Raw genomic sequence first — 24,426 nt, 5'->3', positions numbered from 1 at the left:
CTGGAGGTTAAGAAGTCCAAGATCAAGGTGCCAGAAGATTTGATGTTTGATCAGGGCCCCTTCCTTATAGATGGAAACTTCTATGTGTCCTCATGTGGAGGAAGGGCAAAGCAATTGATTCTCTGAGGCCTTTTTTTTTTTTCTTTCTTTCTTTCTTTTGGTACTGTGGGATCGAACCCAGGGACACTTTGCATGAATTACATCCCCAGCTTTCTCCCTCCCTCCCTCCCTCCCTCCCTTCCTTCCTTCCTTCCTTCCTTCCTTGGTACTGGATTTAATCCAAGGGTGCTTTACCACTAAGTCACATCTGCAGCTCTTTATATTTTTTTATTTTGAATCAGGGTCTTGATGAATTTCTTTTTTTTTTTTTTTTAAAGAGAGAGAGGAGAGAGAGAGAATTTTTTAAATATTTATTTTTCAGTTCTCGGCGGACACAACATCTTTGTATGTGGTGCTGAGGATCGAACCCGGGCCGCACGCATGCCAGGCGAGCGCGCTACCGCTTGAGCCACATCTCCAGCCCCTTGATGAATTTCTTAGGGCCTCACTAAATTGCTGAGGCTGGCCTTGAACTTGCAATCCTCCTGCCTCATCCTCCTGAGGAGTCATTGGGATTAAAGGCATGTTCCACTTTTTTTTTTTTCTTCTCTTCATTTTTAGAGATGGAGTCTTGCTATGTTGTCCAGACTGGTCTTTAATTCTGGGCTCAAGGGATCCTCCTGTCTCAGTCTTCCAAGTAGCTGGAACTATGGTGTATGCTACTGTACTGAGATCTGAGGCATATTTTATAAGGGCATTAAATCCATCCAGGGGGCTCTATCTTCATGACCTAATCACCTCCCAAAGGACCCATCTTCTAATATCATCGTTTTGGTGGTTCGGTACCCACATATGAATTTGGGGGACATAAGTATTTAGGCCACAGCTGTGGGGTTGTAGTGGAGACCAAACTCTGTAGTCAAACACTTGTCCATTTGAATCTTGTGCTTTAGTCTCCTCATCGGTAAGTGGGTTGGAACCTATGGCACAGGGTCACTGGGAGAATTAAAGGAGCAAGAAACTGGAAGAACAGACATGTGCCTAGGCACATAGTGTTTAGGAAATGTTAAGAGCCATCCCTTCAGTCCCTTCTGATCTCCAACCTCTGTGTTTCCCAGTTGTTCCCATCCTGGCAGCGTGCCCACCCCAGGCTGCATGCTGTCATACTTCCCTGGAACTACTCCATAGGGTCAGCAAACAAAAGTGCCAGACCCCTCCCTTTTTTTGCGAAGAGACAGAAACCAACAGCTCAAAGATGGCATACCTTGTTAGCAGTGAGACCAGAGAAGAAAATAATTTATTAGCCAGCCCAGGGGTGACATTCCCTCCAACAACTACTTAGGGCATGCTATGGTCTGGAGGAGTGTCCCCCAAAGGTCCATAGGTAAGTGTATGGTTACCAGAATGGTGTCACTGGGAGGTCCTATGGACCTCTAAGAGGCAGGGCCTAGTGGAAGTCCTGAGGTTATCAGGAGCTAATACCTTCAAAGGGGATTACAGAATCACTGACCCTTTCTCTCTCTCTCTCTCTCTCTTTCTCTCTCTCTCTCTCCCTCTCTCTGTTCCTGGTTGGATGTGACAACTTGCTCTGACGTGCATTCTTTTTTTTTTTTTCTATTAAGAGAGAGGGGAGAGAGAGAGAGAGAGAGAATTTTTTAAATATTTATTTATTTATTTATTTATTTAGTTCTCGGCGGACACAACATCCTTGTTGGTATGTGGTGCTGAGGATGGAACCCGGGCCGCACGCATGCCAGGCGAGCGCGCTACCGCTTGAGCCACATCCCCAGCCCTCTGACGTGCATTCCTGCCATGATGTGCTACCCTCACCAGAGGTTCAAACCAGTGGGGTTGCCCAATCTTGGATCTGAACCCCCAGAACCATGAATCAAAATAAACCTCTTTACTTTATAAACAGCATGTGTTAGGTATTCTGTTATAGTGTTGGAGAACAGACTAACACAGGGACCAGAGGGGAGAAACCTGAAGAGCAAACTGCCATTTCCCAAGTTCCAGGCTCTTTCTGTCCCCAGCACAGTGGGCAGAGTTCCTGTCCCTGGTTCTTACCCTTCAAGGACTTTTCCAAGTGTCCACCCATATCCTGGCCTCTAACTGGCCTTGTGGGTGCATTCTTTTTTTTTTTGGGTGGACACAACATCTTTGTTTGTATGTGGTGCTAAGGATCGAACCCCGGGCCGCATGCCTGCCAGGCGAGCGCGCTACCACTTGAGCCACATCCCCAGCCCTGTGGGTGCATTCTTTGCAGAAATTGTGCTGAGAACAGGGAATTGGGATGTTGATGAGCAGAGGAAAGAAATACTGGAGCAGAAGTCCCTGCTTATAGGACCTCCCACTCGACTGGAAGCAATTAGACATATAAAATAATTAAATTTAAAATGAAGAATACTGGGGCTGGGGATGTGGCTCAAGCGGTAGCGCGCTTGCCTGGCATGCGTGCGGCCCCGGGTTCGATCCTCAGCACCGCATACAAACAAAGATGTTGTGTCCGCCGATAACTAAAAAATAAATATTAAAAACATTCTCTCTCTCTCTCTCTCTCTCTCTCTCTCTCTCTCTCTCTCTCCCTCTCTCACTCTCTTTGAAAAAAAAAAAGAATACTGCACAATCATAAGAATGAACACAGGGCTGGGGTTATGGCTCAGTGGTAGAGCGTTTGCCTAGCAGATGTGAGGCCCTAGGTTCAATCCTCAGCACCACATAAAAACAAACAAACTAATTAATTAATTAAAGGTATTATGTCCACCTGGGAGTCCAGTAGTGGGGCCTCTGGGGACACAAGGGGAGATTTGATGGAAGAGGCACCATTTCAGCCTTGGCATTTGGACTTGGGAAGATGGACAATGGAGTCAGTCTCTCTCTCTCTCTCTCTCTCTCTCTCTCTCTCTCTCTTTCTCTCTCTTTTAGTAATACTAGGGATTGAACCCAGGGCCGCATTACCACTGAGCTAAATCCCCAGCTCTTTTTATTTATTTATTTATTTTTGGTTCTGAGGAATGAACCCAGGAGTGCTTTACCACTGAACCACATCCCCAGCCCTTTAATTTTTTTTTTTTTTTTTTTAGTTTTGAGACAGTTGCTCAGGCTTCACTAAGTTGCTGAGGCTGGTTTTGGACTTGCAATCCTCCTGCTTCAGCCTCCCTACCTGCTGGGATTACAGATGCTGCCACCACATCCAGCCCCTTTTTATTTTTTGAGACAGGATCTCAATAAATTGGTAAGGCTGGCCTGGAACTTGTGAACTTTAAACAAAGTATAAAGTGGGGTTTGGTTGAAACATTTTAGTCTGCAGTGAATATTCATGTGCGTTTCCAATTTCAGAGGCTCTTTGGAGTTAAGTGGGGCCATGTGACTAGTTGTGGCTAATGGGCTATAAGCAGAGGGATTGTGTCATTGTCTGGCCAAGTGCTGTAAGGGCCATATGCACCCTCCAGCCCTGTCTTCTGCTGCCACAGTGATCTGAGAGTTAAGGAGATGTCATTAGCCTAGATCCCTGAGCCTGGCATGGAAGGAGGCTGCCCAGGAGAGGCGCCATGGACCTTTGTGAAGTGCAAAATAAAGATTTGTGGATTAAGACACTGAGATTTGGGGTAATCACCATGACACAACCTACCCTATCTTAACACAAGGGGCACTTGTATTAGGTGCTTCTAGTAGATTATATGGTACATTAGATAATGCCAAGGTATCATTGCCAATTTTGGTTGGGCATGATGATGGCACTGTGGGTAAGTGAGAAAATATTCCACACTGGTGGATGTATAACTGAAGAACATAGGGAAGGAATGGCAGGCAGTCTGGATTTGTGTGTGTGTGTGTGTGTGTGTGTGTGTGTTTGGGAATACAACCCAGGGCCTTACACCTGTCAGGTAAGGTCTGCACTGAGCTATACCCCCAGCCCACGGAGATAAATTTTTGTCTACTAATTGCCAGCCCTGGGCCAGGACTCCTAGGTATGCCATGTCATTTTATCCTCTCAGGAACACTGTGAGAAGGATCACCAACTTCCTTTCACAGATGCATTTAACTGAGCTCAGGGATTAGGCTGACTCCTACTGAATCACAAAGCCAGCCTCAAAGGCCCAGGATCATGTGATTGCCCCAAGTTGATCCAATGGCTTCTTCGTAATTATTCTTTTGAAGGCCTGCCTAGTGGCCCATTTTATTGATGTAGGATAATTTACTGTAATTTACTAACTGCTGTCCTGTTTCTGAATCTTTGGGTTCTTTCTAGTCCTTTGCTTTCATTGATAGCTCTGCAAGGCAACTTCAGATTCAGAGATTTTTGATTCTATTGAATTATTCCCTACCCAGGTAGGCTATTTTGTGCGCACACACAATCATTAAAGCAGTTTATTCCTGGTGAGGTAGTTTTCGTGAAAGGGCTGATCTGGTCAACAGGATTAGAAACTGCAGAAATATTCAGGGAGTGAGTGGTGAGGATAGGCCCGGGCAGGGCAGATAGGAGGGGCAGGAAGTGAGGGCCAGGCCAGTCTGGAAGTCAGTTCAAATTTCCCTAATGCTTTCCTGGCTCAAACTGTTTGGGGTTTGAGGTAAAAGAGGGATTAGGCTAACTAATCCAGCATCCCTTCTTTGTCCTGATACCCAGCCCCATCCCTGGAGCCTCCCTCCATCTTTAAGAGAGGGTTGATACAGGACACCAACCCTCAGAATCTTCCCTAAGTGAAATGGGTAGAACAGAAGACTGAGGTCCACACACCCTTGGTCCTTCCCCAGTCCTCCCTTTCCCTAAGGCCAAGATTTCCCCACTGATTTGTGAATGCAAATGGCCTGTGGATCTGGTTAAAAGCAAGTTCTTATCCGTCAGTTCTGGAGCAGGGCTTGAGATCCTGCATTTCTAGCAAACTCCCTAGGGGTGGTGATGCTTCTGGTCCTTGGTCCCACCGAGCAGCCGTGCACTAAGGGTTCTGGCCCAGGTTCCTGCCTGGCCCACAGCCTGAACTCCAGGTACGGTTTCAGAATTGAGATAAAAATTTAGAAGGAAGTGTAAGCCTTGGCAGGGGCAGGAACTTGTCTCCAAAATCAAGGCAGCATTTGTTTTGCTAAATCCAGCTCTGATGAGCTGGTTTCTCCCTCTGCAGACGGGAAGGACTTGCAAGAACAAGCCCAGCAAGAGGCTGAGGCCCAGAGAACCACTGGGGTGCCCAGGGCTGCAGAGTCTGCCTGTGGGAGGGGACTGGGGACACCCTGGGCCTGAGTCCTCTGCAGGCCTGTCTCAAAGACTGGCTGACCTGTACTTAGAGGTGGGGAATGGGGGGGGGGTCTGGCAAGCTCTGGGGACAGGGCCAGCCCTGTGGGGAAAATGCAGCTGCTGTGTGTGGGAGGTGGGCACTTGGGACCGCTCTCCTGAGGGCGGAATCAGCACTCCGACCTTTTGCCCAGGCCAGCCTTGGGAGGGGTCAGCTGGGGAGAGGCAGCAAGTAAATATAGATCCAGGGAAGGAAGCCAGGCAGCCCAGCCCTGCACTGACCTCTTGCTGAAGGCTGGGGAGGGCAAATTGGGAGCAGATTCCAGCCCCCTAAGCAGCCCCCTAGAATTGTAGGAAGCAGTTGGAGCTGGGAGCAGAGCCTGTAAAAGGGGCCCAGGTGAGGCCAAGTGAAAGCTGCTCAAGAGATGCTATTCTGGGGCTGGGAATGTGGCTCAGGGGGAGAGTGCTTGCCTAGCATGCAAGAGGCACTGGATTGGACCCCTAGCGCTGAAAGTGAGGGTGGGGAGAGAGAGAGACAGAGACGCTGACCTTGTGAGGCCTTCAGCAAGCCCCATTCCCTCTCAGGGCCTTAGTGTTCTTTCGTCATTTCTCAAAAGTGCTGTCCAATTTGTTTAATGGAAAAACAAACAAACACAAAAACAACTGGTCAAAGGGATTTGGGGGCTGGGGTTGTGGCTTCATGGCAGGGTGCTCGTCTAGCACATGTGAGGCCCTGGGTTCGATCCTCAGCACCACATAAAAATAAATAAATAAATAAAATAAAGGTATTGTGTTATGTCTATCTCAACTAAAAAAATTTAAAAAGGGGGGTGATGCTGGGGTTGTGGCTCAGTGGTAGAGTGATCGCTTAGCACACATGAGGCCCTGGGTTCAATCCTTGGCACCACATAAAAATAAAATAAAGATATTGTGTCCACCTAAAACTTAAAAAAAAAGAACTTGGGGCCGGGCGTGGTATCACATGCCTGTAATCCCAGCAGCTCAGAAGGCTGAGGCAGGAAGATGGCAAGTTCAAAGCCAGCCTCAGCAAAAGCGAGGCACTTAGCAACTCAGAGCTGGGGATGTGGCTCAAAAAGGGACATGGGGATCAACAAGGGGCAAAGGGTAAGAAGGCTGCCCAGTGTGTAAATTCATCTCCCCTTAACTCTCCCACTCACTCTCAGGGTGCAGGCGCTCGTCAGGCTCAGGCTACCCCCAGCCTTGCTCTCCTTGCCCCACACCGTGCCTGCCATGTCTGCCTGGCCCAGTGAGACGCTCCGGGCTCTTGTTTCTGGGAAGGGAATTCAGGCAAAGCAGCTGCTCCAACACAGACGCATTTATTGGCAAAACCTATTCCCAAGCCTGGTGGAGGGAAGGGCACTAGCTCCTTGGTGATGTTCAAGGGGCAGGGGGCGGGAAGAGGTGGGACATTACGATCAGAGTAACCATCCCAGCAGCTCCCACCCAGGCCGGGCTCTGCGCTGCTAATCAGGGCTTTACTTCTACTGTCTAATCCTTCAACACCCCTACAGGTAGGCACCATGAATGTCCCCTTTATACAGATGAGAAAACTAAGGCATGGTGCCATGAGGTGGTGAGTGGCGGGTGGTGGCTATCAGGGCCACCTGAGAGCCTTCTGTTGGGAGCCTCCAACAGCCTCTCTGCCAGCAGATTCTCCGTGTCTCCATTTCTCATCACTTGATGTTCTTTCAACTCTTTTTTATATTTTTGTTTTGTTAAAAAAAAATAGATTTTGCCCATGTTCTAGAAAAGACACTGTCTCCTACCCCGTGGGATCAAATCTGGGTTCTCCCCAAGACTTGGTTTGGATGAGGTTAGACAGAGTGGGTCTCTAAAGGGGGACAGAGGTGTGTGTATGAAGCCAAAATACAATGAAAGCTCTGAGAAAATATACAGTTAATAAGTTACAAACCTCCCTCCCCTCCCTGACTCTACCATACCCTCCCTACCTCCCTCTATCCCCTATCCAAATCTAGAATAGACTATTATGGTTCCACGACCCCCAACCCAGGGAAGGGTCTTGTCTCAGTCTCCCCTGTGTCCACCGGGCCCAGGCCCTCAGTTAATGTGTGTGGAGTGAATGAAGGAGCACTTGGTGGGAAGGAGCAAGCACCTAGGAGACCCCAGTCCAGGCCTTCCCTGGAGCTCATCTGTACCCTCACCAGGACACCTCTCTGATCCTTGAGAAGAGGGTCTCAGGTAGGGCTGGGACAGGAAGGGGAGGGATAAGTCAGCCTATAACATGGGTATTATTATGAATGTACCCACTTTACAGAAGAGGAAGCAGAGGCTAGAGAGGTCAAGGGACCTGCCCAAAGTCACAAAGCCAGCCAGCAAAAACCTGAACCACCCCCAACATCCCATCTTTGTTACTACCCACATCTGTGCTTTGAAGAGGTAGAGTTCAGACCTAAATCTTCTAGCATGTGAGGATCCCCATGTGGCCATGTGGCAGCAGGAGGGACTATTGGCTGGATCCCCTGATGTGGGCCTTCTGGCCATCTCCAGGCAGAAAAACCAGTGTAGTTTTGTGGACGGTTTCCTAGGTACCTCCTCCCTCCCCACCCACAGGCTTGCGCCATGAGATGCCTCTGGACTTCTGCTTTCCCTGAGAGGTTGGAGAAGTGGAATGGTTGTGGGGGTCTGGGCCTGGACCTGCCTGTCACACAGGCATGGGCACCTCATCGTATTCATCTCGACCCTCCTCTTCATCAAAGGTCGCCTTGGCGTCATTGGCATCCAGCTGAAGTGGGGAGGAAGGAGAGAGGGTGAGAAGCCCCAGGCCTGAGTAGGCACTTAAATGCCCCTCTGCATTTACCAAAGGGTCTGGTTGTCCTTGAAGATTAGACAACTTGTGTGTCCCCCCACCCCCACATCTCTAGGGTTATCTGAATGAGTGGTTTCCAAAGGACAAGGAGCCCTGGGGATCAGGTACCCCAGCTGGGAGGGACCTGGAGAGGGTGAACAGAAGACCTTTTTACCATGGCAGCCCCACAGTGACCTGAATCACATCATGGAGGAAGTCTATTCATGAAACTCTGTCCCAAATGATTTGGAAGGCTTGAGGACTAATGGCTCAGGGGCCGAGGCAGTTCATGTAGCACACAGCCCATGTTCCTTTTAACATTTCCACCAGCCCTCTCCTCTCCTTATTTCGCCCTTCACAGCAGAGGCACAGAGAAATGAGGCCACTTGCTCCAGATCATATTAGGACACAGCAGGCCAGGATTCAGACATTGTCCCCAGGCCCACACCTTAAACATCATGCTTTCCTGCTTCCCCTAGCTTCAAGATCCACCCTTCATATTCTTCCAGGCCTTTTGCTGTCCCCTACCTGTCCCCAGTCTGGAGTCCTGCCCCCAGCCTCTGGCCTCCCAGGATGCACTTGTCTGTGCCCTCCCTCCAGCCCAAGGCCCAGACCCACTCACACACTGGAGCTCCAGCTTGCTGAAGATGCAGGGCAGCAGGAAGTGCCGCAGGGGCACAGTGAGGATGAGGATGAAGGGCAGGGCCAGTGATGCAGGGGTGGACTTCACCACCCACAGCACTGCCAGGCAGAGGATCTGGATGCAGGTGAACATGTGCATACGCCAGGTCCTCACCTGCAGGGAGGCTGGGGTCAGTGCCTGCCCTGCTCCAGCAACCCCACCCCACCCAGGCTGCGCAGCCATCAAGGCCCTGTACCCGCTTGACGAAGGGCACGTCCGGGTGGTACTTGGGAGGCTTGCATAGAAGCAAGATGCGGTCAAAGAGCTGGATGCCGCTGAGGGACGTGACCCCCATGTATAGGAAGATGCCAAACAGTACGGCCAGGGGGATGCGGGACAGGATGGGCTCCATGAGGATGGACAAGCCTGTGGGGAGGACCACACACTCTCAGCCATAGGTCACCCAGAGGACCAGCACCCCTATTTGGGGTAACATGTGGGCCTTTCTTTGGGTCCTCTTAATAGGTATTATTCCCATTTTTCAAATGAAGAAACAACTTCAGAGAGGTTAACTCTAGCAAGGAATCAAACTCCTACTTGCCTGCCTTAAGTCCACAGTTTTTTGGGGGGCGGTACTGGGGACTGAATTCAGGGGCACTTGACCACTGAGCCACATCCCTAGCCCTGTTTTGTGTTTTTTTAGAGACAGGAGCTCACTGAGTTGCTTAGTGCCTCACTTTTGCTCTGGCTGGCTTTGGACTCGTGATCTTCCTGCCTCAGCCTCCCAACAGCAGGGGTGTGCGCCATGTCACGTGGCTAGCCCACACTCTTAACCTAGTGGGAGTTACTGAGTTCAGAGAAACCCGTTCTCCTCACCCCACCCCAGAATATCTCCCCCACTCTCCACCTATCCAAATCCTAACCCTCTTCTAACTTTGCTTCCTTTAAGAAACTTCCTGGGGCTGGAGCTGGAGCTCAGTGGTGAGTGTGTATCTAGTATCGAGAGAGAGAGAGAGAGAGAGAGAGAGAGAGAGAGAGAGAGAGAGAGAGAGAGAGAAAGAAGAAGAAGAAGAAGGAGGAGGAGGAGGAGGAGGAGGAGGAAAGAAAGACCCTTCCCTATCCTCTCCAGTGACTATGGCATTATTGCCCACATTAAGCCCAGACGAACTAGTCTTCTCTGAACTCAGATGGGGCCCAGTGACCCTCTGTCTTCTGCCCTTTGTCCCTGGAACATCACCCCTTGTGCTAGTCATAAAACAGCTGAACTGGAAGAGAGCTCAGCGGCATCTAATGAATTCCCTAACTGTACAGATGGGGAAACTGAGGCTCAGAGACCAGGAGGAGTACTGAGTCAGCAGCAGGGCAGGGCAGGAACTCACAGCTCACTAAGCTTCTGTAGGGCGAGCCCAGGGAGTGGTCTATAGAAGCCTCAGGGCGTAGCCCCTTCCTCCCCTGCTCAGATGCCCAGCCCAGTGTGTCAGCACTGCAGGAATTTCCTCTAGGTTTCCCTCCTGAGTGGCTGATTCTGGGAGAGGTGGGCAGTGCCTGTGTGGGGACCTGGCTTCAGGGTGAACAGAGCTAGAGGGAACCTCGGATCCTTAGGGCAGGGACTGGGAGCAGGGTGGGCGGGGCAGGATGATGGAGGGCGGGACCAGCCCTCACTCACCCACAAGCACAGACACCAGGAGCCCGCTGATCCTCTGCTCCTTGACCTCCTGGATCTGGGCTGCAGCCCCTGGCGCGCTGGCCTTGCCCATGACGGTAAGGGCGTTGGCATGGGTGACTGAACGCACCGTGGTGGCACTGAGCCAGGGCATCCCAAAAAGGGCGGCCACTCCACCCATGCCCACAACTAGCAGCAGGTCCAGGTGAAAGCCGGAGCCCTTTATCATCTTGCGCTCGGGTTTGCTGACAATCAACCTGGGGGAGCGGGGAGGTCTGGTCAGCCCCTATCTCCTTTGCCCCCTCCTTCCTTCCCTACGGTGGGGTCTCTCTGCACCCCAGTTTTGCCTCCTGTCCCTGTCTCTCTTTGAGTTCTTCGCTCCCTCCCTCTGGTTCATCTTGAGAATCTAGATTCTGGGAGTAGAAATGTCTTCAGAACACCCAAAGGTAGATTTGATAAAGCTTAAAAAGCTTTGATTTCAGGGGGTTTTGCCTGTATGGGCCCTTTCTGAGAGTCAGCACCAATTTCATAGTTCTCATTTTTGCATTGTCATAAAAAGGGGCCTGAAAATTATGTAACTTCAGGAGCCACAAAACCACAGTCCAATACTCTTACTAGTGGGGTCACCTGCATGCTCAAAGCCTGCCCCTTTCCCTGCCTCGGACCTTCCCAGGCTCAGCTGCCATCCAGGCTCTTACGTGGTGATCTGAGACTCAAGGAATATGAGGATGAAGACCAGCAGGGCAGGCAGGGCAGAGGCGAACATCATCCAGATGGGGAACTCGGAGTATAAGCCCAATGGGTGGATGACCCAGCCTCGGGCTGAGGAGTTGGACACTTTGAGGCCATCAGGCACTGAGAGTTTCTGTGGGAGGAGGAAGCTGGTGAGAATACCAGGGGCTGGGGGATGGGGAGAGAAGGGGATAGCTGGAGTCAAGGTCCTGGGGGTCAGGGAGTTGAGTGGGGTGCTTGGGAATGTACTTATCTTGAGCACTTACACTGTACCCAGTCACTGCACTAAGTTGTTCCCAATTTTATGGATGAGGAAACAGGATCCAAGGGGTTATGTAGCTTGCCCCATATCACAGAGCTATTCAGCAGCAAGAGCTGAGTTTTATATCCAGGTCTGCCTGGCTCAAAGTAGACACTTTTCTACTGCCTGAACTAAGGAGTAAAGAGGGTGATCTGTTGGGCTAAGGGGTCTTTTAGACAGTAGGAAGAGAATGGGGTTTCCAGAGGAGGCAGGGAAGAGTAGAGGTAGTTCTAATTGGGGAGAGCTGATCTGGGGAGGGGGCATACATGAGGAAGGAAATGAGAAGGGGGCTGTCAGAGGGGAGGAATAGGAGGAGGGGTCACCTGGGTGTAGGTTATGCCGGTGAAGTAATCCACCAGGACCATGAGGAGGATGGAGATGGGAACCCCAAAGTCCCCGATGATCCGACGCAGCTAGAGACAGATGAGGGACCAGTGATCAGCATCCAGTTGCTCCCCACTTCCTGCCTCCCACCTGTCTTCCCTCTTGTGCCACATTTATTCACGGAATCCCAAGGGATCTATCAATATCTAATGGCCTTTCCTCACCTCAACTATATCTTCCTCTGGTTCAGCCCCTCCCCCATGGTCACCCCCCCACACTCCACCAAGAGGGACCATGGGCTTGCCTGCAGAGTGAAACCCTGGTATGGGGGCCAGGGAGGCCTGGAATTGGGGATGGGTAAGAAGGGGAGTTAAGGATAGGGCCTGGGGGTGGCATGGGGACTTTGGCTTGGGTCAAGGTAGTGTAACAAGGACAGGGAGAGAGGGTGTGCTGACCTTGCCAGGGAAGTAGGAGCTGTTCTTGAACTTGCGCAGAGTCATGGCAAAGAAGAAGGTGCCAGCCATGAGCACAAGGGAGAAGAGGGCTGTGTTGGGCAGGGCCACCTGAGGTTTGGACTTTACTATTACAGGCGGTTGATACTGGTCCTTCAGCGGGTGGTCCTGGAAAATCTACAACAGAAAACCAAGACATCCTGCTCCCTCCCAGCCTTGGCTTGGGACGAAAAGTAGCAGCCAAATCTACCAGCCCTATCATCCATCTATCCATCATCTATCCATCCATCCATCATCCATGTATCTATCCATCCATCCATCCATCCATCCATGCACCATCTATCCACCTTCGTCTTCGATTGATGTAGTAACAGAGAGGATTCTACAGCTTGGTTTTCAGGGAGGGATGAACACCAGGTTAGGCTTGGGCAGATATGGGCCATGGAGGCTATTAGTGTATGTGTGTGCAGATAAGCTTTCCCAGGTCTTGGAGGACACAAGAAGCCTGGAGGGTAAGAATAAGTAATCCAGGCACAGTGGCGCACACCTGTAATCCTAGCAGCTCAGGAGGCTGAATCAGCATCACGAGTTCAAAGCCAAGCTCAGCAATTTAGTGAGGCAAAAAACAACTCAGTGAGACCCTGTCTCTAAATAAAATACAAAAAATAGGGCTGGGGATATGGTTCAGTGGTCGAGTGCCCTTGGGTTCAATCCCTGGTACCTCTAAAAAAATTTTTTAAAAGGGGGCTGGGATAAGCTCAGGGGTACAGCACATGCCTAGCAGGTATGAAGCCCTGGATTCAATTCCCAGCACTGTGATAAATTAATTAATAAAATAGGCTGAAAAGACCTGGAAAATAGAAAGATCCACCAACCAGTAGAATCAAGGGGAGACATATAGCAGAGTGAAACCCTCCATATAACTTGCAGATGCAGAAGCAGGTGTGGTGACAGAGGCAAGGGAAGGAGCACAGTGTGCCCCTGGGTTCTTGAGTGCTAGTGTGTGTGTGTGTGTGTGTGTGTGTGGGGTCAGGGCCTCACTGTGCATGCACATGCTGTTTCCCACACAGCCTCGCTCACACACTGGCCCAGTAGTCACATTCTGTGTGGTCATGAACATGGACATGGGCCCATAGAGGCGCCTTTTCACATGCAGCCACTCTGTAGAGTTAGCAAGAACACCAAGTCCCAGGCAGCAGGTATGTGGTCACCGTCAGCAGATGAATGTATGATCTCACATTCATGCACTGTCACACGGTTATGCACACAGGTGGAACATGGCCACACAACACTGTACAGATGACACACACAGTCATGTCTCATAGACCGTCTTGAGTGGTGTTAATAACCGCACAGACCCACACCTTGATCAGCTTGGAGAAGGTCTCGTAGATGAAGATGAGGGAGATGAGGAAGGAGAAGATCTCCTGAGTATAGCGGGTGATGAAGCGCACCAGGAAGCTGCCCTCGAAGGCCACCACCAGCACCACCAGCAGGATAAGCCAGAAGCCGATCCAGGCACGGCCCACGATGTACTCCATGTTATTGTTCTCGCAGAACTGCAGGGCGGTCAGAGGACACCGAGTCAAACCAACAAGGCTCAGGCACAGGTGCCTCAGGCAGGTGGGGCCAGGGTCAGGGTCAGAGAGCTACCGAGAAGAAGGCTTCCTCAAACACCAGCAGGGGTCCTGAGAAGCCAACAACCAGCAGCGGCTGAGCCCCCAGGAGGGCAAAGATAATGCCCTGCACCGCAGTAGAGATGAGCAGTTCAGACACCCCCATCTGGTTCTGGGTCTTTTCTCCTGTGGGGAAAGGTCAAAGTAGGGTCAAGGTCAAGAGGTTATTTCCAGGGACCACAAGAGCAGGTCATAGCCAGGCTGATGCAGGGTCCAGAGGGTCAGCTCAGATCACAAGTCAGGGCTGAGGCAGAGGCAAGAGGGTCAGAGAGGAGAGTTAGGAGGACAGTAATTGGTACTGACCCAGGAGGCCACCAAAGGTGATGGCAGGTGACAGGGCAGCAAAGTAGATGAAGATGACAGCAGCCAGGACCTGGGGGCTGAGTGCATCTGTGATGTCACTCAGGTAGAGGGGGTAGCGGCGCCGGATGTCCCGCACCAGGCCCCCAAAGAGCCGACCTGTGCGCTGCAGAGGGTCATCTGGGCCACCAGGGACCCCTGGGCCCCCATTCAAGCCTGTGGAAGAAGATAGAAACATGATTAGAGGGGAGTCAGTGGGAATGGGGTGGCCACAGAGGCTGGGAAGCAGGGGCAAGAAGTGAGAGAGGGTGTCTTATGGGAAGGGGGTAGACTGTGCCAGGATGTCTGAGGGCCGTGGGGGCTCAGGAAGCTTTGGCCTGGGCAGGACACTACCTAGGTCCTTGTAGAAGTTGGGGTCTGGCTTGGCAGTGCTGGACAGGTAGCGTCTCCGAAGCAGCTCCCTCTGCACGGGCACCAGGCTGAGCAAGGCCTGCTCAGAGGGGGCATCCGTGGGAGGCAGCACCAGGCTGCAGTCCAGAAAGCCCTCCAGGGAGTGCACCAGCTCCCTCCGGCTCTGGGCGAGGTAGGCATCTGTGCGGAACACCTGGGGGCAGGAGAGAGGATCAGGGTGGCCCAGACCTGCTGAGCAAAAAGATCTAGGAGTCTGCCTCCAGCAACCAGAATCCTCTCATCCAGCTCCATTGCTAGGATCTGCTCTTCCTGCCCCTCCACCCCTATCACCCAGTAAGGAAGGGCCCTAGGGATATAGAGACCCTGGGTAGGGAAAGGGGAAGCATCTAAGGCAAACCTGGGGGGGATAGCAGCAGACCTGGCCAGCACAAGCCAGAATGACTAGGTAGAGCTGGGTCAGAGTGGGTCAGACTAGACTAGACCAACCAGGCCAGGCCAGACCAGAAACAGTCCAGACTAAGCACACCTTAGGGTCTGTCTTAGCAGTGCTGGACAGGAATCCCCTGGCCAGCTGGAATAGAAGTGGCTGAATGAGACCCAATGAGCCAAATAGAACCTAACAGAAGTCAGCTGGGCCAGTCCAGCAAGAGAACAAACATCCAGCCTTGGCTATCACCCGCTCCCTGGCTCCCCCAGCCCTCATAGGCCCCTCCTCACCCTTTCTGACATGAGGGTGGCAGCAGCCCGGCCAAGCTGAATATAGTCGGTGTAATAGGGCTTGGGGCCCAGCAACACAAACAGGAAGCGCACAGGCACAGAGGGGTCGATGGCGTCTAGCTCCATGGCCTCTTGCAGCCGGACAAAGCCCAGCACTGGCTGCTTCAGAAAGTCGGCACGGCCTGTTGGGGGACCAGGTGGTCAGACCAGGTTGAGGGACACAAGGTGCATGTACCCAGGACAGGAGGCTGTTAGGTCTAGGCTCAGGGAAAGGCAGGCTGGGCCAGGACAGGAGACAGCAGCTGTGGGTGTTGAGGGCTGAGGAGCAGATACCAGCTCTTACCCACTAGTACCAGGGTAGCCTCGGAACCCGGGGGGATCTTTTCCAGAATTCCAGATGGTGAGGAACCTTCTGTGCTCCGCTCTCCCTGTAGGAAGGAGGGTGGTGAGGGGAGTCCTTAGGCTGCTCTGGACCCAGGAGACCTGCTCCCCACTCTCACTTCCTACCACAGCCCAGCTCCAAAGAACTTTCCAGCTCTCCTAAGCACCCCTGGTGCAAGCTCACCTGCTCACAGAAGAGCTGTGTCTCTAGCGAGGGCTGTTGGGAGAGCAGAGGCTGAGAAGGCTCCCCAGAGCGTAGCAGGACTGCGGGCTTCACCCCTCCCAGGTCCTCCAGGTCTCGGGCATGGCTGTAGGACATACAGGGGGCATGGGCTCCATAAGTTGTTCAGGTTGGGCTATCAACACACTAGAGACTAGGGGTGGTAGGGAGCAAAGGTAGACATCAAGTAAAACTCTCCAGCAACCAGAGCAGAGAGACCCTGGGGTGGGAGAAGCTCCAGGAGGCTGGAGAGCCCCCTCTCACAGAACACTGTGAATGTAAGTGGGTGGCCTCTGCTTGGAATGTCAGGACAAAAGAAAGGACTGCAAAGAACCTCAAGGGTCTAACTCTGAGCACAGCGGCAGGGTCACCCCTTGTGAGGTGCCAGAGGAGGGAGTTGCGATGGAGGAAAAGTGGGGCCCTGGCTGGTGGGGGAGGGGCCACTTGGAGCCGGGCACATGGGGCCACTGGGCAAGGAGTCCAGGCCCTGGAAGGTAGGGGCACCTGTGTTTGAGCAGCAGGGTCCGGAGCAGTTCCTCTCTGTCCTCAGGCCGGATCTGCTCCTCGTAAATAAAGCTATCCAGCAGCTGGTTGGCCACTCCAGCCAGGGAGGTCTCCTTCAGGTCCAGGAGGACAGTACCTGCAGGCAGTGGGGGATGAGCAGGCAGCTGGACTGCGGCCCCCCCAACAAGCCTCCCATGCAAGGGTCACGGGGGCCCAGTAGGGCTCACTTTTGGCAAAGATTTTTTGCAGTTCCAGGAGGCTCCAGAAGGTATGGTAAGATAGGTGCCGGCGGCCCCAGACCCCATTCTGCCCCAGGTTTTCCTCCAGTAGCATCCAGCGCGCTGCCTCCATCCATTGTAGCTCCTGGTTCTTCTCATCCATCACTAGTTCGTGAAGCTCCACGTACACCTGCGGCCCATGAGCCTGAGTTAGTCCATCAGGCCACGGGCAGGATCAACGGGAGCATGAGACCCCAAGGCCCAGTGGGTACCCAGAAGCTCCGGGAAGATTCTAGTACGAGGCCCAGGGCCCCGAAGGGTTCAGGGCCAGACCCTGAGCTCAGAGTATGGGGACAGCAAAGGGCCCTATAGATCTGGTCCACGCTGCTGGCTCTAGTCCCACGTTTCTCCCTAGGCCCTTACTCCAGCTTAGAAGGGGCTTGGAGAACCTCTGGATCCTTGGAGAACCTCTAGGGGTACTAGAGTGGCCTCTTGGGGGAGAAAGAGAAAATTAGGGCCTGGGGGCTGAGGATGAAGGGATCTGGGGGAGCCAGTGGTGTGGTTTCCTGACTCCAAGGCCTGCAGGAATATGACTCAGCATGTCCTTGAGGCTAGGTGGCCACTTTCAGGGCCATAGCAGAGGGCAGGCCCAAGTTCCTAACCAGCGGGACAACCTGGCAGCCAGCAGGGACTCAGGGCCTGAGCGGAGGAGAACATGTATTTAATTCTTTGTGTCCCCACCAACCCAGCCAGGACCCAAGGGCCCCAGGCCTCACCCCTCAGCCGCCAGGTCTCTGTCCAGGGAGCTTCAGGAAAGGAACCCTGATCTCCCTCTTTGTGGGGGTGTCCCCTTCCCTTCCACCATTTTCCAGAACTCCACTCCTCTGCCTGTTTGTGGGGTCTCCCCAGCCTGAGCTGTCTCTGTTCCCCATAGTGGGTCCCAAAGGCAGTCTGGGAAAACACTGGGGAGGCTGCATCCTCACCTCGTGGGTGCCCGGGCCTGTGGGGACGTGGGTGTAGTCTGTGGCTGTTGGCAGTGGCTCCTCGGGGAGAGCTGAAAACCAGAACCCAGAGGCTAGTGAGCCCTGCCTGGCCGTCTCCCTCCCTCACCCCTCCAGGCCCTGCCGTACCACCCGCTGTGAGCTGGGGAGACCCAGGCCCACTTCACTGCCCGTGGGCAGGATCCTAGTGTCTCCACTCCACGCTTGCCACTCAATGGGATGTGGCTCCCCATGCCTGGTTGGGGCCCAGCCTGGTTCTGTCACTCCCCGCCTGAGTCTTGTTGAGGATCCCTAGGGCAGGATAGTCCTGAGTCCCAAAGTGCAGGACAGACCCAAGGGCTCCTCCCTCCCCTCCCACCTCTGGGGGGACTAGACTCCTTTTCCTCTTCCCATATGTCTCAACCAGCCAGCTGGGTAGACTCCCAAAGGACACCAAGTTGGGGTGAGCCCCTTATATCCCTCCCTTCCACCCCACCCTAGCCCTTGTTCCCCAGAGGGGCCTCTTAACTTCAATACCAATTGCCCGCACTTAAGTCCTGTTGACAGTAAACAGGTCCCTGCCTGGGGCTCCCCACCAAAGACCTTGGACAGACCAAAAGGTGGTGTGGGCTCCTAGGGTCTCTCTGCTCAGGGGATCCCCACTGCACCCTCCATTTCTCAGGTCCTCCAACCCCCAAGACAGAACGATGTTCCCCAAAAGGGCCCAAAACCAGGCCTAAAGCTGGCATTGGATAGGTCTGGGTGGCCGCGGGGTTCATGCCCTTGTCCCAGATAGGCCTGACTGCTCTCTGACATGTGAAAGAGCACTGCAACGGGTGACTGGCCCTGCCCCCCCCCCCCCCCCCCCCCCCCCCCCGCCTGCCCCCAGTCACCTCCTATGATCATTTTAAACAAAGTGCTGTTTATCCTTCAATCAACCAGGATTGTGGGGAGAGCCAGCCCGGGGCTAGGGAGGTGGGGTGGGGCTGTGGAGAAGAGGGGAGGACGTGTTCTTCCGCTGTCCCTGCTGGGGCTCAGCCCTTCATCCTGGAAGAGGGCAGGAGAAGGACTCACGTTCTGGCTCCTCCACCTGCTGCACGGGGATGCCTGGGTCCTCATATTCCTCCTGCTCTAGTATCTCCTCCAGCACTTCTTCATAGTCCTCCTGTGGGGAGCGGCTCTCAAGACTGGGCTGCCACTAGGGCCCCTCAAAACCCCCTGAAGGCAAAGGCCAGGGCTGGCCCCCCAGAGCCCCAGAGAGGAGCCCTGCAGATTCCAGGAGAGACCTACCTGCGAGTCCCCCATGGTGCTGTCCTGAGTGTCCACTTGTCAACGTGATCTGAGCCCCCAGCATAACCCGCACCGCGGGTCCCTGCAGGGGAAGGGCACAGGCTGAGTGAGGCCCAGGGCATCCTGAGGTCACCCCATTTTTCTCAGGAGGCTGCATAGCAGGGCTAGGAGATTGCAGGTGGTGGGAGACAGTGGGATCGGAGGAAGGAAGCAGAGGTGGGGCGTTGGGAGGAGCTGGGTCCAGGGCAGGCAGGGCTGGAAAGAAGAGCCTGCCTGGCATCAATCTCAGCATGTTTGGGAAGAAGGGGTAAGAGTTCAAGCCCAGCTCCAGCCTCCTGCACTAGCCCTCACCTGGCTTCTCTTCCTGCCTGTCCCCAGCACTCCGCCAACGCCTGGGCACCACCTGACCCCTTTGCAGAGGGCTTGGCTCCCCTGAGGGTCTCCACGTCAACCCCTCTTCTCCCAGACATGGCTGCTTCCCACAGGACAGAAGGTGGCAGCGCCTTTGGAGAGGCCCACAGAGCCTGAAGGATGTGAACCTGCTTCTCTCCCCACCCGCATCCTAAGTTTTGGATTTAATTTAATTTATTTATTTATTTTGTGCAGGAGATTGAATCCAGGAGCACTTTGCCACATCCCTAGTCCTTTATATGTTTAATTTTGAGACAAGATCTCACTAAGTTGCTGAGGGTCTTTCAAAATTAATAAGGCTGGCCTTGAATTTGAGATCCTCCTGCCTCAGCTCCCCGAGTTGCTGCGATTACAGGTGTGCACTTGCTGCACCCAGCTTTACCTTAGATTAGGGTTTGTTTTGTTTTGTCTTTCAGTATTGGGAATCCATCCAGGGCCTCACATGTGCTAATCAAGCAATTTACTGCTGAGCTACATCCACAGCCCTCTTATTGTTATTTATTTATTTTTTAAAAAAATTTCGAGACAGGGTCTCACTGAGTCTCCCAGGGTGGCCTCAAACTTGTGATCCTCCTGCCTCAGATTCCCCGGGTAGCTAGGTTACAGGTACACTCTACCAAACCTGTCATTTCCCCACCCCATCTTGAACCCTCTCTCTTGCCCACTCTCCACCTAGCTTATTGGCCTCCCTATGGTTTCTAGAACTCGTCAAGCCCTTTTCTGACCCAGGACCTTTGGCACATCCAGTTTTCCATATTCTGAATGCACCTACTGCCAACACCTTCGCCCTTCTCACATCTCAGTTCAAATGCCACCTCTTCAGAGGCCCTCCCTGACCTCCCTCTAACATTCATTAACCCAGTCTGGCATTTTCCAGTTCTTTGATTTATTTGTATATACATTGCATGACAAAGGGAAGCCACATGAGTGCAAAGACCCTGGATGTCTCAAACCCATGAAGTCCCCCACTCCCAGCAGAGTGGTTGCCACATAGAAGGTGCTCAATAAATATTTGTTGAATGACTATGGTGATGGCTCCCCACTGCAGACTTGGGGCTCAAGGTCTGAGGAGCCAAAATGACCAGGAACCATCTAGGGGGCTGCTGAGCCCTGGGCCTCAGTTTCTTCAGAGAGTCCCTGATGGAGAGGAAGTTATGTCCACGGGGAATGTGAGGACAGGTCCTCGGGGAGGGCAGGGGTCATCTATGATGGCCTAAAACTGGGTACAGAGGGGCCTCCTCTGCTACTCTCACCCACTGCAACGCAGAACACTGGAGCCACAGGAGTTAGGGTCGGTCCACAAATGTGGCCACTCTGCTGAGTGCTGGGGACGGAGAAGAACAAGGCTACTCTCAGAAGCTTCCAGCCCTAGCTAGAAGGAAAACCAGGAACACAGGGCCACCTAGGTGATGTCCCAGAGATGGACCCAAGTTAGGCCAACTGTGCCGGACGCCAGCCCTCTAGCTGTGTGGCAGGAGGGAGAGCAGGACCCCGGGGGGGGGGGGGGGGGGGGGCGTGTGTGGTGGCGGGGGGGGGGGGGGTCGGGGTAGGTCTGGACGCACAGGTGGGGTTTGAAGGGCTGAGAGGTGGGAGGACAAACCCAGGTGTGAGAGTGTCTGGGGCACAGGGACAGAGGCAGGGCTGCACAGGGGGCCTCGAGCAAGTCAGGCAGGGGGTTCCTTCAGAAAGATCTGCACAGGTTCAGCATCTGCCTAGCTGGTGAGAGGCCCATCCTCAGCACCACAACGAAAGAAAGAAACAAAGGGGGAAAAGAAAAGAAAGAAAGGCGAGACACCCCTCTGACAAAGGGGTGGTCCTGCAGTCCTGGGGAATAGAGAGAGGCACGGCTGAGGCCCCTCAAACTGAGAGATGAGAGGCGTTCCTGCCTTGGGGTAACAACTGTCAGTCACAGGAGCATCCCAAGCCTGGGAGTGGGGCCACCCCGCTTAAGGATGCTCCTGGAGGGCTCTGTCACACAGCTCTGTCACACGTGCCCTGTCACGTGGCTGCCCTGTCTTCCCGCTTCTCTACCCCTCACTCTTCCTGGCCCATCTTTATTCTCTCTTTCTTCTCTGGTCTCGCTCGCACAATCTCCTCAGCCTCAGATCCTGAGTGACCTCAAGAGCATCTGAGCCTTAGGTGCCAAAAGTCCCCCTGGTGGGGCTGGGACTGTGACTTTGGTTTCCCAGCCAAGGGATGGGATGGTCAGAGCCAGAGATTCTGGAGGTCAGGGCAGCCTGTGCTCAATGGACAGACCTCTCTCTGGGCTGTAGGCTTGGAGGGGCTTCCCACCCTGGCGCTGAGAATTCAGTCAATGACAGGAGGGGAGAACGGAGGTGCCGGGAGCCCAGCTGGGGCCTCAGAGGGTGCATCCAGAGTCAGATTGCTGCCCCTGCCTGGCCCAGCTGCCCCCAGCTGCAGGCCTCCTGCCTGGTGCTGATAACCGCCCCTTCCCCCTTCAGCCCTGCTCTGGGTTTGGAAGTGTGCCAAATACCTGCCTGGTGGGCCAGCCAGCCAGGGCCAGGCCAGATAAGGGTGAGCCGGGCATCTGGAACCCAGGAGGGGGAACACAGCTGGGGAGAGGCCGGGGGTGACAGATGACAGGGACAGCTTGTGTAATCAAACCCACACGGCACAGACAGCTGAACTGCTTAAACTCCCATAATCCCAGACCTCTCTGTGAGGTGGGTAATGTCAGTAGCCCCTTTTCACAGATGGGAAAACTGAGGTCCAGAGGGGCTGGCCTGCTTCAGTGGCCCAGCAGGCAGGCCCCAGGAGCAGAATGGAGCCCTGGCCTACCTGACTTCCACCACATCTCTAACCATTATGCTGAGTTGCCTCCCAGAAAAGAGCTCTTAGTTGGTTTCTCATCAGTAGTTAAGAGCACAGATTCTGCAGTCAAATGACCTGTGTCCTTTTCCCAGTCCTACAGTTTACTAACTGTGTGACCTTGGGCAAATGACTCAACTTCTCTATGCTTCAGTTTTTTCATCTGTAAAATGGGACTGATAGTAATGATACCTATTTGATAGACCCATTGTGCTCATTAAGTTTGTGAGGCATTTAGCACTGTGCCTGGCACATAAAGTCTCTGTATCAGTGTTAGCTGTCATTATCCCTGCCACTGAGAACAAGGTCAGACTTGCCAACTCCATCCCCTTCTACTTCCCCTTCACTCCCTGTGGAATCTGCCTGAGCTCAGTGTTTTGCAATCTGCAGGGCCTGGGGAGGGCTTCTCCTTTTCTCCCAAATATTCTCCAGGCTGGAAACATTGCCATGTCCCCCCAGATAGACCCCAGGAAGTGTCCCAAATGGGAAGAAGTGCTGACCATCATCTTATCTCCCAGGTGGGATGTGGTGGCCTGGGAACCCTCATACTTGCAGGAAAGAGGGGTCTGGGGTAAGTGAGGTCAAAGTTTGTGGGATCCGAGGGGCAGGTAGATAGGAACCTGCCAGGACCCAGCCCTGAGAGGTCAGCTCTGTGCCCTGACACACACATTAGCCACACACACACCTGTGTTCCTGAGGCCACCTGCAGCCCCACTCCCCTGCCGCAGGTGCTGCTGGGCCTGCGCCCTGTGGGGGCAGCACACACTTCATGGCATTCCCATCCTACCCTCCTGCACCTCCCTTTGGGCACAGATTCAGCTGTCCACTTACACAGACCCTCAGGACAGGACCACCCCAGCCCCTTCCTGTCCAGCCTACCTGCTCAGGAGCCTCGGGTCCTTCAGCAAAGCCCTGCAGCTGCCGGTGCCCTCTGTGACCAGCTGAGCTCACAGCTGCTCGAATAGCACCGGGCCACACTCTGGCGCCCAGGGGCAGCTCCCAAACCCCTGACTCATGCCCCCGCCTCCTAATCTGCCCGCCCCACAGCTGGAGCCCCTTCCCACCCCCTGACCTGCTCCCACCCGGTGCCCCATAAACAGAGTTATCTTTCACCCACATCTGGACAGCTGTGCGTCGGGTTCACCCCACCCCAGCCTGGCCAGCCCCAAGGCCTCCCATGGGGCTCCTGGCCCCTAGGATTCTCCTGTGTCCTCCTCTGTGGACCGAGGGATGGTGGCTGGGTTCTCAGGGCTCTTGTCCTCTGCCCTCTGGATCTCTCTGGTTTGCTTGGTCCTCCTGCGCTCCCACCCAGGCCTCTGCTCTGGCCCCCAAATGCAAGCGCCCTTCTCTCTCCATCTTGGCGTCCTCCCTCAGGACCCTCACTCTGCAGCCTTCCCCGGGCACCTGCCGAGCCCTCAGGGGCAGGCTGCCTCCTCCCCTTCTTCTCCAACCACCCCCTCTCAAGACCCCGGCTGGCTCCCGGGAGCTGGCCTCTGGGTGCTCAGACACTGACACTCAGTCAACCTGAAGCAACGTCAGGTCAACAGAAAACACCGTCCCATCCACACACCAAGTTCACGTTCCAAGCTGACAAAGCCCCAATGTCTGGGCACACTGGCTCCTCTGTGGGCAGCCCAGCCCAGGCCCTGGGGCCAGAGCAGCTGCATTCTTGACCCCCACTGGGCCCCTGCCCCCACACCCAGGGGGCAGTCTCTCTGCTCCTGGGAGGGTGACCTTGCCAGGGTACCTGTCCCCAGCTGAAAGATGAGTTCAGATGGGCTGGGATAAAAAGGCTTAAGCACACAGAGATGGGTGCTGTGGACACGGCTCTGGGCATGAGGGAGGAGTCTGCCCCAGCCTGGCTCTGACAGTGACAAGCCGTGGGAACTCCAGACAGTCCCTGGCTTAGGTTTCCTCATCTACCAAGTGTGAGTGTTGAAGACTCCCTAGTCGAGGCTCAAACAATAGAAACTCAGAGACAGGGACAGAGAGACAGGAACAGCCCAACAATTCCAGAAGCTTCACTGGTCTCGCCCACGAGCCTGCTCCTGGCTGAGTCCTGGTGCAGAGCTAAAGGGCAGTGACCCGGATGGAGCCAGACCGCTCCAGTGTGTTGGGCAGCTCAATGCAGGAACCATGCCGGGTTCACCGCAGCCACGCTTTCTTCCCAACTGCCCTGTCCACAGGGGAGGGAACTAAAAGGACCGAGAGGTCAAGTGGCTTCTCTTGAGCAGAGTGACCAGTGGACCATGCAGGCACCGTGTCAGCTCTCCACCTGCCTCATCTCGCTGAAATCCTGCAG

At 53.9% G+C, this 24,426-nt stretch overlaps 1 protein-coding gene across 1 annotated transcript; it reads right to left on the bottom strand.

The window, feature by feature from the left end:
* Positions 1-7,894: 7,894 nt before the first annotated feature.
* On the bottom strand, positions 7,895-23,141 carry SLC4A1 (solute carrier family 4 member 1 (Diego blood group)). Its single transcript, XM_081271808.1, has 20 exons — positions 23,004-23,141; positions 18,885-18,966; positions 18,669-18,759; positions 17,598-17,668; positions 16,624-16,804; positions 16,397-16,532; positions 15,857-15,980; positions 15,635-15,719; positions 15,292-15,473; positions 14,557-14,767; positions 14,167-14,379; positions 13,841-13,989; positions 13,552-13,746; positions 12,191-12,364; positions 11,735-11,824; positions 11,077-11,243; positions 10,382-10,635; positions 8,972-9,141; positions 8,716-8,889; positions 7,895-8,030 (listed from the first exon to the last, which is right to left on the bottom strand). The coding sequence occupies exons 2-20, from the start codon at positions 18,897-18,899 to the stop codon at positions 7,950-7,952; spliced, it is 2,763 nt and encodes a 920-aa protein (XP_081127934.1). The 5' UTR covers positions 18,900-18,966; positions 23,004-23,141; the 3' UTR covers positions 7,895-7,949.
* Positions 23,142-24,426: the final 1,285 nt, after the last annotated feature.

Source organism: Spermophilus citellus (assembly GCF_964194105.1).
Source record: "Spermophilus citellus genome assembly, chromosome: 17".
Taxonomy (NCBI): domain Eukaryota; kingdom Metazoa; phylum Chordata; class Mammalia; order Rodentia; family Sciuridae; genus Spermophilus; species Spermophilus citellus.
Note: the sequence above shows the minus strand (reverse complement) of the source record. Positions and strands in the feature narration are given on the sequence as shown.